This window comes from Diceros bicornis, chromosome 5, assembly GCF_020826845.1.
Source record: "Diceros bicornis minor isolate mBicDic1 chromosome 5, mDicBic1.mat.cur, whole genome shotgun sequence".
Classification (NCBI taxonomy): Eukaryota; Metazoa; Chordata; class Mammalia; order Perissodactyla; family Rhinocerotidae; genus Diceros; species Diceros bicornis.
Window position 1 is genome coordinate 29,130,990 of NC_080744.1, and position 18,528 is coordinate 29,149,517.

Below are 18,528 nucleotides of genomic sequence, written 5' to 3' on the forward strand. Positions count from 1 at the left end.
CCCTTGCTTTAAGGTTTATTCAATAACAAAACTGTTTTATTCTCTTCTACGTTTGTGGAGTGGTTTTCTGGTTTGGCAGGAGATTTGATTTTAGTTATATTTCCCCAACAAACTAAACCCAGTTTTTCAATCTGTGGCTCAATCATTTGTAAAATCAGGGAGATGGAGTATATCTTTGAGACCCCTATAAATCTAGGAAATAAAAAACATAGTGTATAAAGTTCAAAAACAATATGAACAATTCCTGAGTGATGTCAGTTAGTTTTTTTTTAACCACAAAATTAAAAACAGATTCTGCTCCCTAAAATCTTTTAAACCAAGACTCTTACTTTTATGTTCCCAGTAATTTCTTCATAGCATGTTTCATATCTTTGTTCCTCAGACTATATATTACAGGGTTAATGAGTGGAGTAACTACAGAATAAAACAGAGTCACTATCTTCTGTACTCCAGCTTCATGATCAGATGTTGGGCTCACATACATGACCATCACTGAGCCATAGAAAAGAGAAACCACAGCCAGATGAGACCCACAGGTGGAGAAAGCCTTTCTTCTTCCACCTGCTGCAGGGACCCTCAACACAGCTCTCAGGACCAGAGCATAGGATACCATGATGAAAAGAAAGGGCATAAATAAGAGCAGAGAACTTAAGATCGAGCTAGTTAACTCTATTACAGGGGCTCTGGTACAGGCGAGGGCCAGCAGAGGACCTGGATCACACAGGAAGTGGTCAATGATCCTGGATCCACAGAAAGATATTTGGGAAATAACAATGATAGGAATCAGGAACCAGAGGAAACCAAGTACCCAGCAGCTGACCACAAGATTGGTGCAGAGACGTCTAGTCATAAGAGTGGGGTAATGGAGAGGCCAGCAGACGGCAAGGTATCGATCAAATGCCATAATAGCCAAGAAAAAGCATTCTGTACAGCCCAAGGAGAAGAAAAAGTAGAATTGGAGAAAGCACCCAGAGAAGGAGATGACCTTGGTGTCAGAGAGGAAGTTGGCCAACATGTTGGGGACAGTGGAGGTGACATAGCAGATCTCCAGGAAAGAGAAGTTGGTGAGCAAGATGTACATGGGGGTGCGGAGTCTCCCATCCCAAAGCACAGCACAGATGATGGAACCATTGCCCACAAGGGTCAGGAGGTAGACAACGGAGAAGAGCACAAAGAGGAGGATCTGCCCCTCCCTGGGGCAAGGGAAGCCCAGGAGGATGAAGCCAGTGATGGTGCTGGAGTTGTTGGGGGTGTTGGAGGTTTTCATGGGTCTGTGAGCTGTAAAAACACCAACAAGTTATTGAATAACAATGTGAAGACAGATGGGAACCCAGATTGTATTGAAACCACCCTGGGGAATGCAATAAACACTTATGTATCAATAGTTACTATTTTGTCTGATCCTGAAATACTGTCTTGTGTTAGTTGTTGGACTGTAGAAACACTAGAGTCAGTCGATATACTGAGATGTTTCCTTATCGTTAAATGTATGGAAACATGCTTAACATAGGAATATACAGCTTATGAAATCATTATAAATAAAACTCCACAGTGACCACCACTGAGGTCAAGAAATAGAACATCACTTGCACCCTAGAACCTCCCCTCATGCTACGTTTCAATCACTATCCTCTGCCTCTCTCTCCAATTTTAACATTCTTTCCTTGTGGTAATCTACACCTATTTTCTTTGTTTTAATAACAAAGTATGCATTCCTAAATAAAAGTATTTAGTTTTGCTTGTTTTTGTACTTTACATAAATAAAATCATGTTATATGTAGTATTTTTGGATGGCTTCTTTTGTTCAACAGTAAGTTTGTGAAATTCATGTTGCTGCATGTATCTGTAGCTTGTCCGTTTTTACTGCTGTCTATGCTATTACAGTCTATGAATAAACCACCCTTATTTAAGCATTCTACTAGAGATGAGTATTTTGGTTATTTCCAGTTTGGGGCAATCAGGAATAATGCTACTACAAACGTATAGTTCATTATTTCCTGGTTGCCAAGTGCATGCATTTCTGTAGGCTGGATCATAGGGTGTGTGTATCTTCAACTTCAGTAGATTAAGCTGAACAGCATTCTATCATTATTGGACTATTTTTTATTCCCACTGACAATATATCAGATCCCTGATTGTCAGCATCCTTTTTTAATGTTAAGGTCTGTATTTATCAGAGCCTGGGGAAGGACAATAGACTGGATCTTAACAGCTGCTCTTTTTTTTTTCCTTCCTGTAATATCAAACTAGATAATTCTCTTCTTGGCAGCACTTTTTTCAGAGTAGGTGGTTATATCAGAACTGTGCTGCTCTCAAGAGAGAGTATTCTGGAAATGATAAAGAAAACTGTCCCCAAACTTGATTTAGGAGAACATTTTAATGTATGATGCAATTTACAGCCACTTCTGGGAAGTTCATTATCCATCTTATATGAGCTTTGAGTCTTGTGATCAGCCTTATGATTTAAACAAGATGTTTCTTTACTGTACCTCCTACTTTCCTATATACCTCTCCCAGGAAAGAATTCTTTGAAGTGGTTCACTCAGGAGCCTCTTCCTAAGCAGCAAGTTTCAAATAGAACTTTGTCATAGGCTTGAAATCAGCTTGTCAGAGAAGTTACTTTACCGGAAGTGATTGGGAATTAGAGCATAATGCTTTGCACTTAGATAGCTTTCAATAAATATTCATAAAATGAATGAATAAATGTACTTTTTCAGTTCTCAGAAAGAGAGCATATCAACACATCTACTTGTGGGCAAAACTGACTTAGATTGCATGGCCATGGAATATGGGAACCTTTGGACAATTGGAATCACTTTTCTGTTTTGAGGGGTTAACTCACTCATTGATTCTGTTTGATAATGCAGTCTACCAATTTCAGGAGTAAAACATTCAAATTAATTGTAGGAAATAGCTGCAGCTCACTTCTGTTAATACCGTTTCCTGCCATCCAGGGTAGATACAGCTGAGGGATAGGATCAGCATTAGTCTGGTCTTGTTGAAACAGATCCTTGATTGTCTGGTTTGGGAATATGACTCTGCAAAATCCATTGTGTCCTATTCCAGTTATATAAACTGTGGAACTTGATATTATCGATCTAATGTTAACATACATGCAGCTGGAAACTTGAAAAGACAAGAAAACTTTAAATTTTTTGCTTCCTCTCCCAGTCACTGCTTGGGAGTATCTCAAGGCAGAACGACTTTGAATGGTTATATATTTGCATAATGGCTTGATGATTTTCTGAGTTAAAAAAAACAGAAACAAAAACACAAACCCTTGTTAAATAATCCTGCACTCAGGCCTTGTTCTTGGTTAATATGGCCTCTGTAAATAGGGCATGCATAAGGAACACAAAAAATATCTATTTTCCATTATCTGGAATATAGCATCAATCAATCAATCAATCAATCAATCAATCATAAATCATTTTTGAGAGTTGGCATAGTTATCCAAAGAGTCTGACAATGGTCTATTTGATATATTCAAAAACAATAAGACCTCTATGGATAAATGGCAGAAGGTGTCAGGGAGAGGTAGTTGATTACAATGTATTTTTGTTTTGTTTTTGGAGAGGAAGAAAATTTGTGACAGGAGGACTAGCAAACTGATTAACATTTTGGAACTCATGAAATGTGTAAAAAAGCTTCCCTTTATGAGCTAGATCTAGTTCTGGATTTTGTGTGATTTTCATGACATGGGGGACTCATGTGATCAATAAAATTTCACAAGATCCTCATAGTTTATGTCTTCAATATTACTTCAGGTCCTTTAGTGCCTCAGCTGTGGAAGGTTTAGGTTCTGGTTCTTGCACCATAAACTTACATTTCTAAATGCCCTTTCCTCTCTGCTTATAAGGATGTGTGACTAAGGACTGAGATTGAATTTCAGATACCAAATATTCATCTTTTGAAGGTAAACTTAAACCAGACATTAAATATATAACATGTGTTTGCATTACTTTACACTGTCCTTATTCAGGATGAAAATATTCAAAATACGGTCTTTTCTGAAGCCATCACTTTTCCAAATGACCTGTTCTTTGAATGAGGCTGTTGACAAATTTTGGAGCCATGAGAACACATCAACTGCTAATGAATGGAAGGAGTGACTCAAAGAAAATTTGCTATAATATGTGAAGGTCACATATGGACTTTAAATTCCATAAACTTAAAAAAAGTCCTTTTTAGGCCTAGGGGGGAATTATAACTCAGAGAAAAGTCACTCAGTTTTAAATAGGTCAAAATAATTTTTTACTAACGTGGTTGGGGCATTTTTAATCAAAATGTTTGGCAGGATGCTTCTAAAAGGTTCTTTTTTGTGATAATCACTTTGTCCATCATCTCAAAATATTTTCAGCACTCAAACGACTTAGTTAATCTTCAAGAACTTACTTTTCCTGGTCTATTTAATGTTACATACCTTCTTTTCTTTTACCCCTCATGTCCCATTCATCAGCAAGATGCTTCTGTTTCTGAAATATGACTCATATCATGCACTTCTCTTTGTCTTCACTGTCATCTCTCAAGTTCAAATTTTCATCCTTGGACTTCTGCAACATTACCCTAACAGAGGGCCTCACTTCTGCTTTTGCCCCTAAATCTTCCATTTTCCTAGTAGCAGCAGAGTACGCCTTAAAATTGGAAAAACAGATGATGATAGACTTTGGAGGAAAATCATTCCCTTTCAGAGCAATTCCGTGTCAGGAAGTCACACAAAGCTATTCTAGAAAACAGGAAGGTGTTCTAGATAACAGGAATGGCCATCATCATTTTAGGTTCAATCTAATAACATTTGTGTATAAGACTTTGTATGGTATACGCTTTTTTTCTCCTAGGTACATAACTAGGGGTTAAATGGGTTTATCAAATGGTAAATACATGCTTAACTTCTTAAGAAACTGCCGACTGTTTTCCAAAGTGCTTGCACCATTTTACATTTGCTCCAAGCGTGTATGAGAGCTTCAGTTTCTTTATATCATCACCAACATTTGTATGGCCAGTCCTTCAATTTTAATCATTTTGGTATGTATACAGTGGTTTCAATATCTCATTGTGGTTTTAATTTGTATTTCTCTATTGACTACTGATGTTGAAAATATTTTCATTTGCTTATTTGCCATCTGTATATGTTCTGTTCAATGTCTGTTCAAATTTTTTTTCCATTTTTTAATTGGGTCATTTGATGTCTTACTATTGATTTCTGAGTGTTCTTTATGTATTCTGGATGCAATTCCTTCAAAAGATATATGCTTTGTCAATATTTTCTCCTCATTTGTGAAATATCTTGTCATGCACTTGATAGTGTCTTTCTAAGAGCAGATATTTTTACTTTTGGTGGAGTTCAGTTTACCAGTTTGTTCTTTTATAGTTGGTGCTTTTGGTGTTGTATTTAAGAAATCTTTCATAGAGTGGCTGAATGGATAAAAAAAAAAAAGACCCATATATAGGCTGCATACAAGAGACACACTTCAGACCTAAAGACACCCACAAACTGAAAGTGAAGGGATGGAAAAAGATACTCCACGCAAATGGCAATGAAAAGAAAGCTGGGGTAGCAGTACTCATATCAGACAAAATAGACTTTAAAACAAAAACTGTAAAAAGAGACAAAGAAGAGCATTACATAATGATCAAGGGAACAATCCAACAAGAGGATATAACACTTGTAAATATCTACGCACCCAATGTAGGTGCACCTAAATATATAAAGCAATTATTAACAGACATAAAAACAAAAATAGACAGTAACACAATAATAGTAGGGGACTTTAACACTCCACTTACACCAACGGATAGATCATCCAAACAGAAGATCAATAAGGAAACATTGGCCCTAAACAACACACTAGAACAGATGGACCTAGTAGATATATACAGAGCATTCCATCCAAAAACCGAAGAATACACGTTCTTTTCAAATGCACATGGAACATTCTCCAGGATTGATCACATATTAGGCCACAAAACAAGTCTCCATAAATTTAAGAAGATTGAAATAATACCAAGCATCTTTTCTAACCATAACGGTATGAAACTAGAAATCAACTATAGGAAGAAAATCAGAAAAGCCACAAATACGTGGAGATTAAACAAAATGCTACTGAACAACGACTGAGTTAACTAAGAAATCAAAGAAGAAATCAAAAAATACCTGCAGACAAATGAAAATGAAAATACGACATGCCAGAATTTATGGGATACAGCCAAAGCGGTTCTAAGAGGGAAGTTTATAGCGATACAGTCCTATGTCAACAAACAAGAAAAATCTCAAATAAACAATCTAACAGTACACCTAAAGGAACTGGAAAAAGAAGAACAAACAAAGCCCCAAATCAGTAGAAGAAGGGAAATAATAAAAATCAGAGCAGAAATAAATGAAATAGAGACCAAAAAAAAAATAGAAAAAATTAATAAAACCAAGAGCTGGTTCTCTGAAAAGATCAACAAAATTGACAAACCTTTAGCCAGACTCACCAAGAAAAAAAGAGAGAAGGCACAAATAAGTAAAATCAGAAATGAAAGAGGAGAGGTTACAACAGACACCTCAGAAATACAAAAGATTATAAGAGAATACTATGAAAAGCTATATGCCAACCAATTTGACAATCTGGAAGAAATGGATAAATTCTTAGAATCATACAACCTTCCAAAACTGGATCAAGAAGAAGTAGAGAATTTGAATAGACCAATCACCAGTAAGGAGATTGAAACAGTAATCACAAACTTCCCCAAAAATAAAAGTCCAGGACCAGACGGCTTCCCTGGTGAATTCCACCAAACATTCAAAGAAGACTTAATACCTATCCTTCTCAAACTCTTCCAAAAAATTGAGGAGGGCGGGAAGCTCCCTAACTCATTCTACGAAGCTGACATTACCCGGATACCAAAACCAGACAAGGACAACACAAAAAAAGAAAATTATAGGCCAATATCACTGATGAACATCTATGCAAAAATCCTCAACAAAATAATAGCAAATCGCATACAACAATACGTTAAAAAGATTATACACCAGGGGCCGGCCCGGTGGCGCAAGCGGTTAAGTGCCCGCGCTCCGCTGCAGCGGCCCGGGGTTCGCTGGTTCGGATCCCGGGCGCGCACCGATGCACTGCTTGGCAAGCCATGCTGTGGCGGCGTCCCATATAAAGTGGAGGAAGATGGGCACAGATGTTAGCCCAGGGCCGTCTTCCTCAGCAAAAAAAGAGGAGGATTGGCGGATGTTAGCACAGGGCTGATCTCCTCACAAAAAAAAAAAAAAAAAAAAAAAAAAGATTATACACCATGATCAAGTGGGATTTATTCCAGGTACGCAGGGATGGTTTAACATTCGCAAATCAATCAACGTAATACACCACATTAATAAAATGAAGAATAAAAATCACATGATCATCTCAATAGATGCAGAGAAAGCATTTGACAAGATACAGCATCCATTTATGATAAAAACTCTGAATAAAATGGGTATAGAAGGAAAGTACCTCAACATAATAAAGACCATATATGACAAACCCACAGCTAATATCATCCTCAATGCTGAAAATCTGAAAACTATCCCTCTGAGAACAGGAACCGGACAAGGATGCCCACTGTCACCACTCCTATTTGACATAGTACTGGAAGTCCTAGCCAGAGCAATCAGGCAAGAGAAAGAAATAAAAGGGATCCAAATTGGAAAGGAAGAAGTGAAACTGTCACTATTTGCAGATGACATGATTTTATATATAGAAAACCCTAAAGAATCCACCAGAAAACTTTTAGAAGTAATAAATGAATATGGTAAAGTTGCAGGATACAAAATCAACATACAAAAATCAGTTACATTTCTGTACACTAACAGCGAAGTAGCAGAAAGAGAAATTAAGAATACAATCGCATTTACAATTACAACAAAAAGAGTAAAATACCTAGGAATAAACTTAACCAAAGAGGTGAAATATCTGTACACAGAAAACTATAAAACATTGCTGAAAGAAATTGAAGAAGACACAAAGAAATGGAAAGATATTCCATGCTCTTGGATTGGGAGATTTAACATAGTTAAAATGTCCATACATCTTAAAGCAATCTATAGATTCAGTGCAATCCCTATCAAAGTTCCAACAACATTTTTCATAGAAATAGAATAAATAATCCTTAAATTTATATGGAAAAACAAAAGACCCTAAATAGCTACAGGAATCCTGAGAAAAAAGAACAAAGCTGGAGGTGTCACACTCCCTGATTTCAAAATATACTACAAAGCTATAGTCACCAAAACAGCATGGTACTGGCACAAAAACAGACACACAGATCGATGGAATAGAATCGAAAGCCCAGAAATAAACCCACACATCTATGGACAGCTAATCTTTGACAAAGGAGCCAAGAACATACAATGGAGAAAAGAAAGTCTCTTCAACAAATGGTGTTGGGAAAACTGGACAGCCACATGCAAAAAAATGAAAGTAGACCATTACCTTACACCATACACAAAAATTGACTCCCAATGGATTAAAGACTTGAATGTAAGACCTGAAACTATGAAACTTCTAGAAGAAAACATAGGCAGTATGGTCTTCGGCATCTGTCTTAGCAACATATTTTCAAGCACCATGTCTGACCGGGCTAGAGAAACAATAGAAAAAATAAACAAATGGGAATGCATCAAACTAAAAAGCTTCTGCACAGCAAAGGAAACCATCAACAAAATGAAAAGACAACCTAACAATTGGGAGAATATATTTGCAAATCTTACATCTGATAAGGGGTTATTCTCCAAAATATATGAAGAACTCATGCATCTCAACAACAAAAAACCTAACAACCCAATTGAAAAATGGGCAAAAGACCTGAACAGACATTTCTCCAAAGAGGATATACAGATGGCCAACAGGCACATGAAAAGATGTTCAACATCATTAACTATCAGGGAAATGGAAATCAAAACTACAATGAGATATCACCTCACACCGGTCAGAATGGCTGTAATTAACAAGACAGGAAACAACAAGTGTTGGAGAGGATGTGGAGAGAAGGGAACTCTCATACACTGCTGGTGGGAGTGTAAACTGGTGCAGCCACTATGGAAAACAGTATAGAGATGCCTCAAAAAATTAAGGATAGAACTACCATAGAATCCAGCTATTCCATTGCTGGGTATTTATCCACAGAACTTGAAAACACCAATGCATAAAGATACATGCACCCCTGTGTTCATTGCAGCATTATTCACAATAGCCAAGACCTGGAAGCAACCTATGTGCCCATCAAGGGACGAATGGATAAAGAAGATGTGGTCTATATACACAATGGAATACTACTCAGCCATAAGAAACGATGAAACCCAGCCATTTCTGACAACATGGCTGGACATTGAGGGTATTATGCAAAGTGAAATAAGTCAGAGGGAGAAGGTCAAATACCATATGATCTCACTCTTTAAGTAGTAGCTAATAACAACAACAAACAAACACATAGAGACAGAGATTGGATTGGTGGTTACCAGAGGGGAAGGGGGAAGGGTGGAGGGCGTAAGGGATAATTCGACACATGTATGTGGTGATGGGTTGTAATTAGTATTTGGGTGGTGAATGTGATGTAATCTATGCAGAAATAGAAGTACAATGATGTGTACCTGATATTTGTACAATGTTATAAACCAATGTCACTGCAATAAACAAAAAATTAAAAAAAATAAATGTTTGTTTAATTTCAGAATATTTTCTTAGAATAGATTGCTTGAAAGAAAATTATAATGTCAAAAGATACTTATAATTTACAGTATTCTCTATACATATTGCCAAATTGCTTTCCAAATTATGTTCTCAAACTGCGTGGATGAGGATACCATCTTATGATATCCTTATTGGCATATGGATGGTATTTAAAAATTCATCTCTATATCGATAGAAGAAAAACATTAATGTCTCATTTTTATGTTTATATTTCTCTGGTTACTAATTATGTCAATTTTTTCCAGTTTTATTGAGTTACAATTAACATACAACACCGTATAAATTTAAGGTGAACAGCATAATGGTTTGACTTACATATATCATGAAATGGTTACAATAAGTTTATTTAACACCCATCATCTCATATAGGTGCAAAAAAAAGAAAAAGAAAAAAAATTTTTTCCTTGTGATGTGAACTCTTAGGATTTACTCTCTTAACAACTTTCATATATATCATACAACAGTGTTAACTATAGTTATCATGGTGTACAGTACATCCCCAGTACTTAATTATCTTATAAGTGGAAGTTTGTACCTTTTGATCACCTTCATCCAATTCCCTCTACTCCCACTCCCTACCACTGGTAACCACAAATCTGATCTCTTTTAGTATGAGTTTGATATATATTTTTTTAGATTCCACATGTAAGTGTGATTATACAGTATTTGTCTGACTTATTTCACTTAGCATAATGCCCTCAAGGTCCATTCATGTTGTCACAAATGGCAAGATTTCCTCCTTGTTAGCAGCCAAATAATATTTCATTATATGTATATTGCACAACCTCGTTATCCATTTATCTGTCAAAGGACACAGGTTGTTTCCATGTCTTGGCTATTGTGAATAATGCTGCTGTGGATATGGGGATGCAGAGATCTCTTTGACATACTGTTTTCATTTCCTTAGGATATATTTCCAGAAGTGGAGCTACTGGATCATATAGTAGTTCTGTTTTTAATTTTTTGAGGAACCTCCATACTACTGTTTTCCATAGTGGCTGTACCAATTTACAATCCCACCAACAGTGCACAAGGGGTTCCTTTTCTCCACATCCTTACTAACATTTGTTATCTCTTGTCTTTTTGATGAAAGCCTTTCTAACAGGTGTGAGGGGATATCTCATTGTGGTTTTGGTTTGTATTTCTCTAATGATTAGTGGTGTCAAGTGTCTTTTCATGTACCTGTTGGCCATTTGTGTATCTTCTTTGGAAAAATGTCTATTCAGGTCCTTTGCCCATTTTTAAGTTGGATTATTTTTTATCTATTGAGTTGTATGCATTCTTTATATATTTTATTTATTAACTCCTTATCAGATATATGGTTTGCAAATATTTTTTCTCATTCCATAGATTGTCTTTTCATTTGGTGCTTTAGGTGTCATATCCAAAAAGGCATTGCCAAGATCTATGTCACAGAGCTTTTTGCCTATGTTGTCTTCTAGGAGTTTTATAGTTTCAGGTCTTACATTTGAGTCTTTAATACATTTCAAGTTAATTTCTGTGAGTGGTATAAGATAGGGGTCTAGTTTCATTCTTTTATATGCAAATATCCAATTTTCCCAGCACTATTTATTAAAGAGATTGTCTTTTCTGTACTGAGTATTCTTGGCTCCCTTGTCAAATATTAGTTAACCATATATGCATAGGTTTATTTCTGGGCTCTTGACTCTGTTCCATTGGTCTATGTGTCTGTTTTAACGTCAATACCATATTGTTTTGATGACTATGGTTTTGTAATATAATTTGAAGTCAGGAAGTTTGACGCCTCCAGCTTTGTTCTTTCTTAAGATTGCTTTGGTGTCTTTTGTGGTTCCATACAAATTTTAGGATTTTTTTTCTATTTCTGCGAAAAATGCCATTGGAATTTTGATAGGGATTTCATTGAATCTTTAGATTGCTTTGGGTAGTATGGACGTTTTAACAATATTAATCCTTACGATCCATGAACATGGAATATCTTTTGATTTATTTGTGTCTCCTTCAATTTCTTCCATCAATGTCTTATACATCAATCCTTATTCTAAATTCTAAAATAATGGAAACAGCCATGGTGCCATTATATTTATTTCACCATGAGAATCAACAACCAGATGACAGTCACCAAAAGGTCAGGGAAAGGATGATGGGGGAGCGGCATCAGTTATGTAATATGTGACCCCTTTCCATTGTTTGTGTCTTTATAACTTATCTGTTGTGGCAACAATTAAAAAGTCAATTACTTCGAAGTTTGTGATTCTAAGAGGGAAATTGGTCTTACAAATTGTATCTGTTCTCATCTGGTATAGTGATTCTTAAAGAAATTTCCACAATGGATAGAGTGAAGGTTTTTAGGGTCCGATTATCCCCAAGAAGTCTGAGATGGCAACAGATATACACTTTCAGGAAGTCAGAGATTGTACATCCAAGTGCCTCCTTCTCGGGACTCATTTAAAAAAAAATTGTGTGCCCTGTAGGGCAAGAAGAACATCTACCAGTGGCTCAGGAGGAAGCAAACACTTTGAAGGGAGGGGGAAAAAAAAGAGATTTTTCTCTTTGATAAAATTACCATGAGAATAAACACTATTCTGCGAAAAATTCCTGACATACAAGGAAACTTATCTTGGCAAAAGTTTTCACATGTCTCAAACTTCAGGTCTTATTGTCTCTTAAAAGATTCCAAACCAGTTTTAGTTATTTGCATTGTGAAAAACTCAGTTCTCCTTGAAAGGTCACATGATTTTATTATCTCCCCTGATCATATAATTATCGTCTCAGTAACGAGCCTCAGTGTGGTAACTTTCTGTTTCATAGTCCCCTCCACAGTTACTCCAAATTGCTTCCCACCCTCTCCAAATTACCCTGCTGTTTTTACTTGTGATCACATCTGGGCTACAATCACTTCAGTGATCAGGGTCTTGTATTATTAGATAGTGCTCTGTTCTGTTTATTGTCAGCTTTGCTTAAAGTGTGTTCATCTAGGTAGATGCTGAAAATGATGCTAAGATGGGGATTAGGAGGAGGGGAGGGTGTTCCGTGTTACTAGCTCCTTACTCATCCTGGGTTGGGACGGAGAGGAAAGAGAAGAGGGAATGACAGTATTATCCTATAGCAGACAGAAGAGGGGTAAGACCTCCTGAATATTAGTATTTGCTCAAGCTCTCTCTCTACTTCTATAGCTACCAATCTATTTGAGTTAGATTGATTATGGATTTGGGAAACATGCAAACCTGGGTTCAAGTCTTGACTCTCCCATTATTACTCTGCGACGTCTGTGACATGGGAAACTATCAAACATTTCTAAAACCTGGCATTCCAAAAGCTTATTTGAAGCTCTTCTCTGGGTAAAAAAAGTTTTATCAATTCAAACTGAAGGGACACAGCTTCACTTCTACCCTCCCAGCTTTAACATATGCAAGGCAGTAGAGGAGAGAGCTGTGTCTGGACTCGTAAGTTTTAACCAAAATGGAATTTTTTTCAGAGAAGGAATTTTCCTAATAGTAGTTAATTTCAAGAAACCCACAAAAGTCCATTCAACAAAATCTGTAGCTGAAACACTTTGTAGAAGGGACTGAAAGAATAGAAGCTGACAGGTTGGGAATCAGAGAAAGACCATGATTGTATAGAATAATACCAAAGGGGCTCAATTAAAAGAGTAAGGAAAAATTAAGGTAATTTCAACAATCAAATTAGTCTTCTGCGGGCTATTTGGGAATTCAATGGTAATGTTTTTATTGAGAGATTCATTTTGAGTTCTAGAACATGCAATTTTAGAACACTTTTTAAACTGTAAGTTAGCACCACGGAAGTGCGTTAAACTCATATCATTCATGACATTGAATACACAGACACAAGAATGTGTATGGAAGCTGAATATTTCCCCTTTATTTAGGTTCAGACAAATACTTTTTGGGAAGAACCAGCTCATATTTTGTTTATGGTAATTAGAGCAATAAAATGAGCCCCCAGCACTAAACATTTACTTGCTGGCACTGTGCTAGGTGCTTCAAAAATATGATTTTATTTAATGTTTCCTTAACTCCCCATGATAGGTATTGTTACCCTGATTTTGCAGATAAAGAAATTATAACTCAGAGAGAATCACTTGTCCCAGATTATGAATCTCATATTTAAAAGAGGTAGGATTTCATTTTAGCTCTTTCTGAATTCTGACTCTTTATACTATTTTTAAAATTAAAAAAAAATTTTAAATTGTGGTAAAACTGACATTTCATTCTTAAACAGTTACTTTGACTTTCCACTTAGGGAACATTAAGATATTAAGCGCTTTGTTTTTTCACTAAACTGTATATATTTAAAATAAAAATTCAGGGAAAATAATATAAAATACATGGGAAAGAAAAATGAATGTGTTGAAAATCTGTTCTAATTAAAAAGTAAAGTATGTGATATCATTTAAAAAAATAGTAAACTGGCAAATTTTGCAAATGGGACTGAAAGGCTATAACAAACTTGAATGAAGGGGACTCTGCAGAGGATAATTTGAATCAAATTAAAATAATTTAATTTAAATGTTTCTAAAGCACATGCTACATTCCTTAATTTACGCTGGGAATTGCTGAACTAGCATCCAGGTCTTTATGAGCTCTCTTTTATTTTACATACTTGTGCTTCTAAGTCAGTAACATAGCCTCCATATTTTACTTTCACTGCTGTCAATCCAAAACTTCTGAAATGACGCCCCTGAGTGCAAACCTCTCTGGCACCCATATGGTATAATAGTAATTCTCAAAAGCCAGGTGTTGTCTTTCTCACACTAGAATTATCTGGGATGTAAGTTTTTAGTGGAAACTAATTAATGATTTAATGTATTTATTTAAGGATGTGCATTATTATTGTGACCTACCAAGAGTCTATAACAATGTAGCTAAATAGGAAGAATCTGTGGGCCTTGTAATGCTGACTGAAATGATAGTGGAGGCAATGAAGTAATTCAAGTCCAGCTTAAGGGCATAAATACCTTCCTGAAGCTTATTAGCTGTACTTGAGTTAAATAAAGGTGACAAATTAAGGTGTATAATGATTCATCTCTATCTCTATTTTTCTTATAGGCCCAAATCAGAAAATACATCTCTAGAGGAAGTATTTAAAGTAAAGTAATGTTTAAAATAATAGTACCAATGGTATTTTTCTATTTGTCTTCCAACAGTGCTATTTTGATAAAATTCGTCATGTTGACTAAATATTAATATTCTATCTTATTCTCTACATATAATACCATCTACTTCCCATGAGAAATTAAGGTATTATTGAGAACTGAATAAAATAGGAGACTCTTAATATGTATTTCTGATTATGTCTATGCACATTATAGGTTAGAGATAAATGCATATTTTGCATAACAATAATGTCACTGCTACCATTCATGAATTCATCCTCCTGGGTTTTTTGTGTAGTCAAGAAGTAGAAATTCTCCTTTTCGTTTTGTTCTCAATCATCTACATCTTGACTTTGTTGGGCAACAGTGCTATTATCTGTGCAGTGTAGTGGGACCAGGAACTCCACACCCCCATGTATGTATACCTGATTGGCCAACTTCTCTAATGTGCCCAACATGTTCGACTCCCTATCCAAGACTAAGACCATCTCCCATAATGGCTGCATGCTACAGTTCTACGTCTTCTTCTCTCTTTGTGCTACAGAACTCTTTTCCCTGGCCTCATGGAATTTGATAGGTATGTTACTATCTGCCATCCACTGCGCTCTCCCACCATAATGAACAGGAAAGCCTGTGGAACCCTTGTAACTGCTTCCCAAGTGAGTGGCTTCCTCTGGTTGGTCACACCTGCCACCCTTATCTCCCAAGTTCTATTTTGTGGTTCAAATGTCGTTAATCACTATCTCTGTGATCTTGGGGCAATGCTGGCCATATCATGTGTCCCTGTCCCCAAGACAACTCTGACTTGTAGTACTTTCCGTGCTGTGATAACATTTATCATTTTGTTCTATACCATGTGTCCTACACTCTGGTCCTTTGAGCTGTGGTTCAGGTTCCTAAAGGTTCAGGTAGGAAAAAAGCGTTTTCCACATGTGCCTTCCGCCTGGTAGTAGTGTCCCTATTTTATGGCTCAGTCATGGTGATATATGTAAGCCCACAGGCACCCAATCAGCTTTGGCTGCAGAAGTTCCTTACCATGTTCTACTCAATTGTGACTCCACTTTTAAACTCTCTGATCTACAGCCTTAGGGATAAGGAAGTGAAGGTTTGCGTGCTGCAAAAATAATTTTTTTAAAAAAATAATTAATTTAGAGTTAAAAAAGTTTAAACATAATTCTTGAATGGGAGACATTCTGGTGAGATAAAATTCCTTTTGAGTCTTATTATAAAGAATCAAGAAAACTTATAGTTAAAAGTAAGAAAAGGTACTAGATCTAGAATAAATGTTTCCATAGGAGAATTCCTTAAAATTCTAAGCTTGTATCTATTCCTTGTTGAGTGAGTGACTACAGGCAAGGTACTCAAGTTTTTATTTGTCCATTTTTCCAATTTTAACTGGAGATGATCCTAATAATCATATCTACATCATAGAGTGTTTGGGGTTAAATGAGTTAACACATGGGGGCATTTACAACAGTGCCTGGCACTCAATAAATATTATATTATAATATTGTATGGTATATTATTATAAATAATAATTGTACCAAAATTTATCATTAACTATTGTTGCCAAGTATGAGCTTCAGCAGTTTCTTTTTTCCAGACTTTTAAATGACAATTCCATTATATTTATGTAAAGAAAAAAGTTACCTATTTTTAAGGAAAAAAAGTTTTGATTCTTGAAAGAGATCTATATAAATGCAAATCAAAAGGACAGTTATCTTTGCTACACTTCCCCATGTTTCCTTGTCTTATGAAAATGATGACAATGATTTGTGGGACAAAGATTAATGAACACTGTCTTCTGGCTCCATCTCAGCAAATTGAAACTTTCATTGCCAGTTTTTAAAAAGGACATTTTGGGGGGTTTTTATGAGGATCAATGAGAAATCACATAAAAAATTATTTGTAAAATGCGAAGTACAGCCGAAAGATAGAAGCAATCCAAATGTCCATCAATGGATGAATGGATAAACAAAATGTGATATATACATACAATGTAATATTATCAGCCTTACCAAGAAAGGAAATTCTGAAACATGCTGAAACATGGATTAACCAGCCAGTCACAAAACAACAAATACTGTAAGACTCCACTTTTATAAGTTCCTAAAGTCATCAAATTTATGGATACAGAAAGTAGAATGGTGGTTGCCAGGGCCTGGGGGAGAGGAATGGGAAATTATTGTATAATGGTTACAAATTTTCAGTTTGGGAAGATGAAAAGAATTCTGGAGATGGATGCTGGTAATGGTTGCTCAAGAATGTGAAGGTACTTAATGCCACAGAACTGTACACTTAAAAAATTGTTAAGATGGTAAATGTCATGTTATGTGTATTTTACCATAATGAAAAATAATCTAAAAATGCAAAGCACACTACCAATGTCAGTTGTTTTTAATTTTGATTAGCATCATGTTAACATTTCCACTGTACTCTTTTAGCTCCTTCTCTCATCAAATGTGTTGTCAGCTATCCAATTAGCTTTAAGGAGAAGATGAATTCAGATTAATTGTATTGTCTCAATATTTTGAGAATTTCATAATTTCCCTTGATAAGACTGCCAACATCTCATAGTCCTAGAGTCAAGGCAGGAAATCTCTGCTGTACATTAACATTTTAAGGTTAGTAGCTTGATATTTCAGTTAGGTAGGTATTCAGCTAAAGCCATATTTCTAATTGAAAGTACCCAAACAGAAATTCTGGGCCTTTCATTCATCTTAGATTCCAAACAGTGGAATAATCTCTGGGGCTTCTACCACATATTTGGCACCTGAGAACAATTTAAAAAGTAATAATAATAATAATAGTAATAACAACAACAACAGCAACTGTCTTACCTTACCTTATGCCCTCTGTAACATATTTCTGTGGGGGCTCTTTGTTATTGCATATAGAATGTATGACAAAGTCTGTGTTAAGTGTTAAAGAGCTCTTATGAGCCAGAGAAAACTACTCAGAGCATAGTTAAGGGATCCAAAAGCTATGTGCTAAAATATGGAGCCCCTCTTAAGAAATTAGAATGTAAAAATTCTCCAAGAAATGTATGATTTGTAAAATGTGTGAGAGTTCTAAGGGTAATAACCTGGGTTAGTAACAGATCTAGTGAGTTCTGAAGACTCATATATCCCTCATATGTGCATATTAAAACAGCAAGAGAGCTAGGTTGGTTCTATAATGGCTTGTGGGTAGCTAATGCAGTTTCCCAGGTCTTTATTTAGTGTGGTCATTAGCTTTGTGTTCTTGAGGTTGTAGATTGCAGGTTTGAAGGGTAGATGTTGGGTCACCTTGGATGAAAAGAGAGTTTTAAACTTAAGGATATGTACCATGTTCTCTCAATTGACATTGACATATATCATCATAATGGGGGCATAAAATAGTGTTGCTATATTCATTTATGAGGCCCACTTTGAAGAACTAGGCCAGCAGCACAGTATGAAAAGCTAGGCCTTGGTGCTAAGGATGTAGAGAAAAGTAACAGTAATGAAGAACGCTCTGAAACCTCTTTGGAGGGAAATGTGGCCACACTGACCAAAATTTAAAACGCGCCCACTCCATGGCTCAATATTTTCATTTCTCAGGATTTGTCCTTCATAAACATCATTTCCTTAGAAAATTGAAGGGAATAAGTCTGCAAATACATACATTTTGATATAGTCACCCACAGATTATTTTCTTTATACATTTATCAAAATGTAAATATTCAGGCCGGCCTGA

The 18,528-nt window shown here is 35.9% G+C and overlaps 1 protein-coding gene across 1 annotated transcript; it reads right to left on the reverse strand.

Moving 5' to 3' along the window:
- Nucleotides 1–280: 280 nt before the first annotated feature.
- LOC131405858 (olfactory receptor 11G2-like) lies at nucleotides 281–1,303 on the reverse strand. Its single transcript, XM_058541100.1, has one exon. It carries the CDS (start codon nucleotides 1,265–1,267, stop codon nucleotides 332–334), a length of 936 nt encoding a protein of 311 aa, XP_058397083.1. The 5' UTR covers nucleotides 1,268–1,303; the 3' UTR covers nucleotides 281–331.
- Between the last annotated feature and the right edge of the window lie 17,225 nt (nucleotides 1,304–18,528).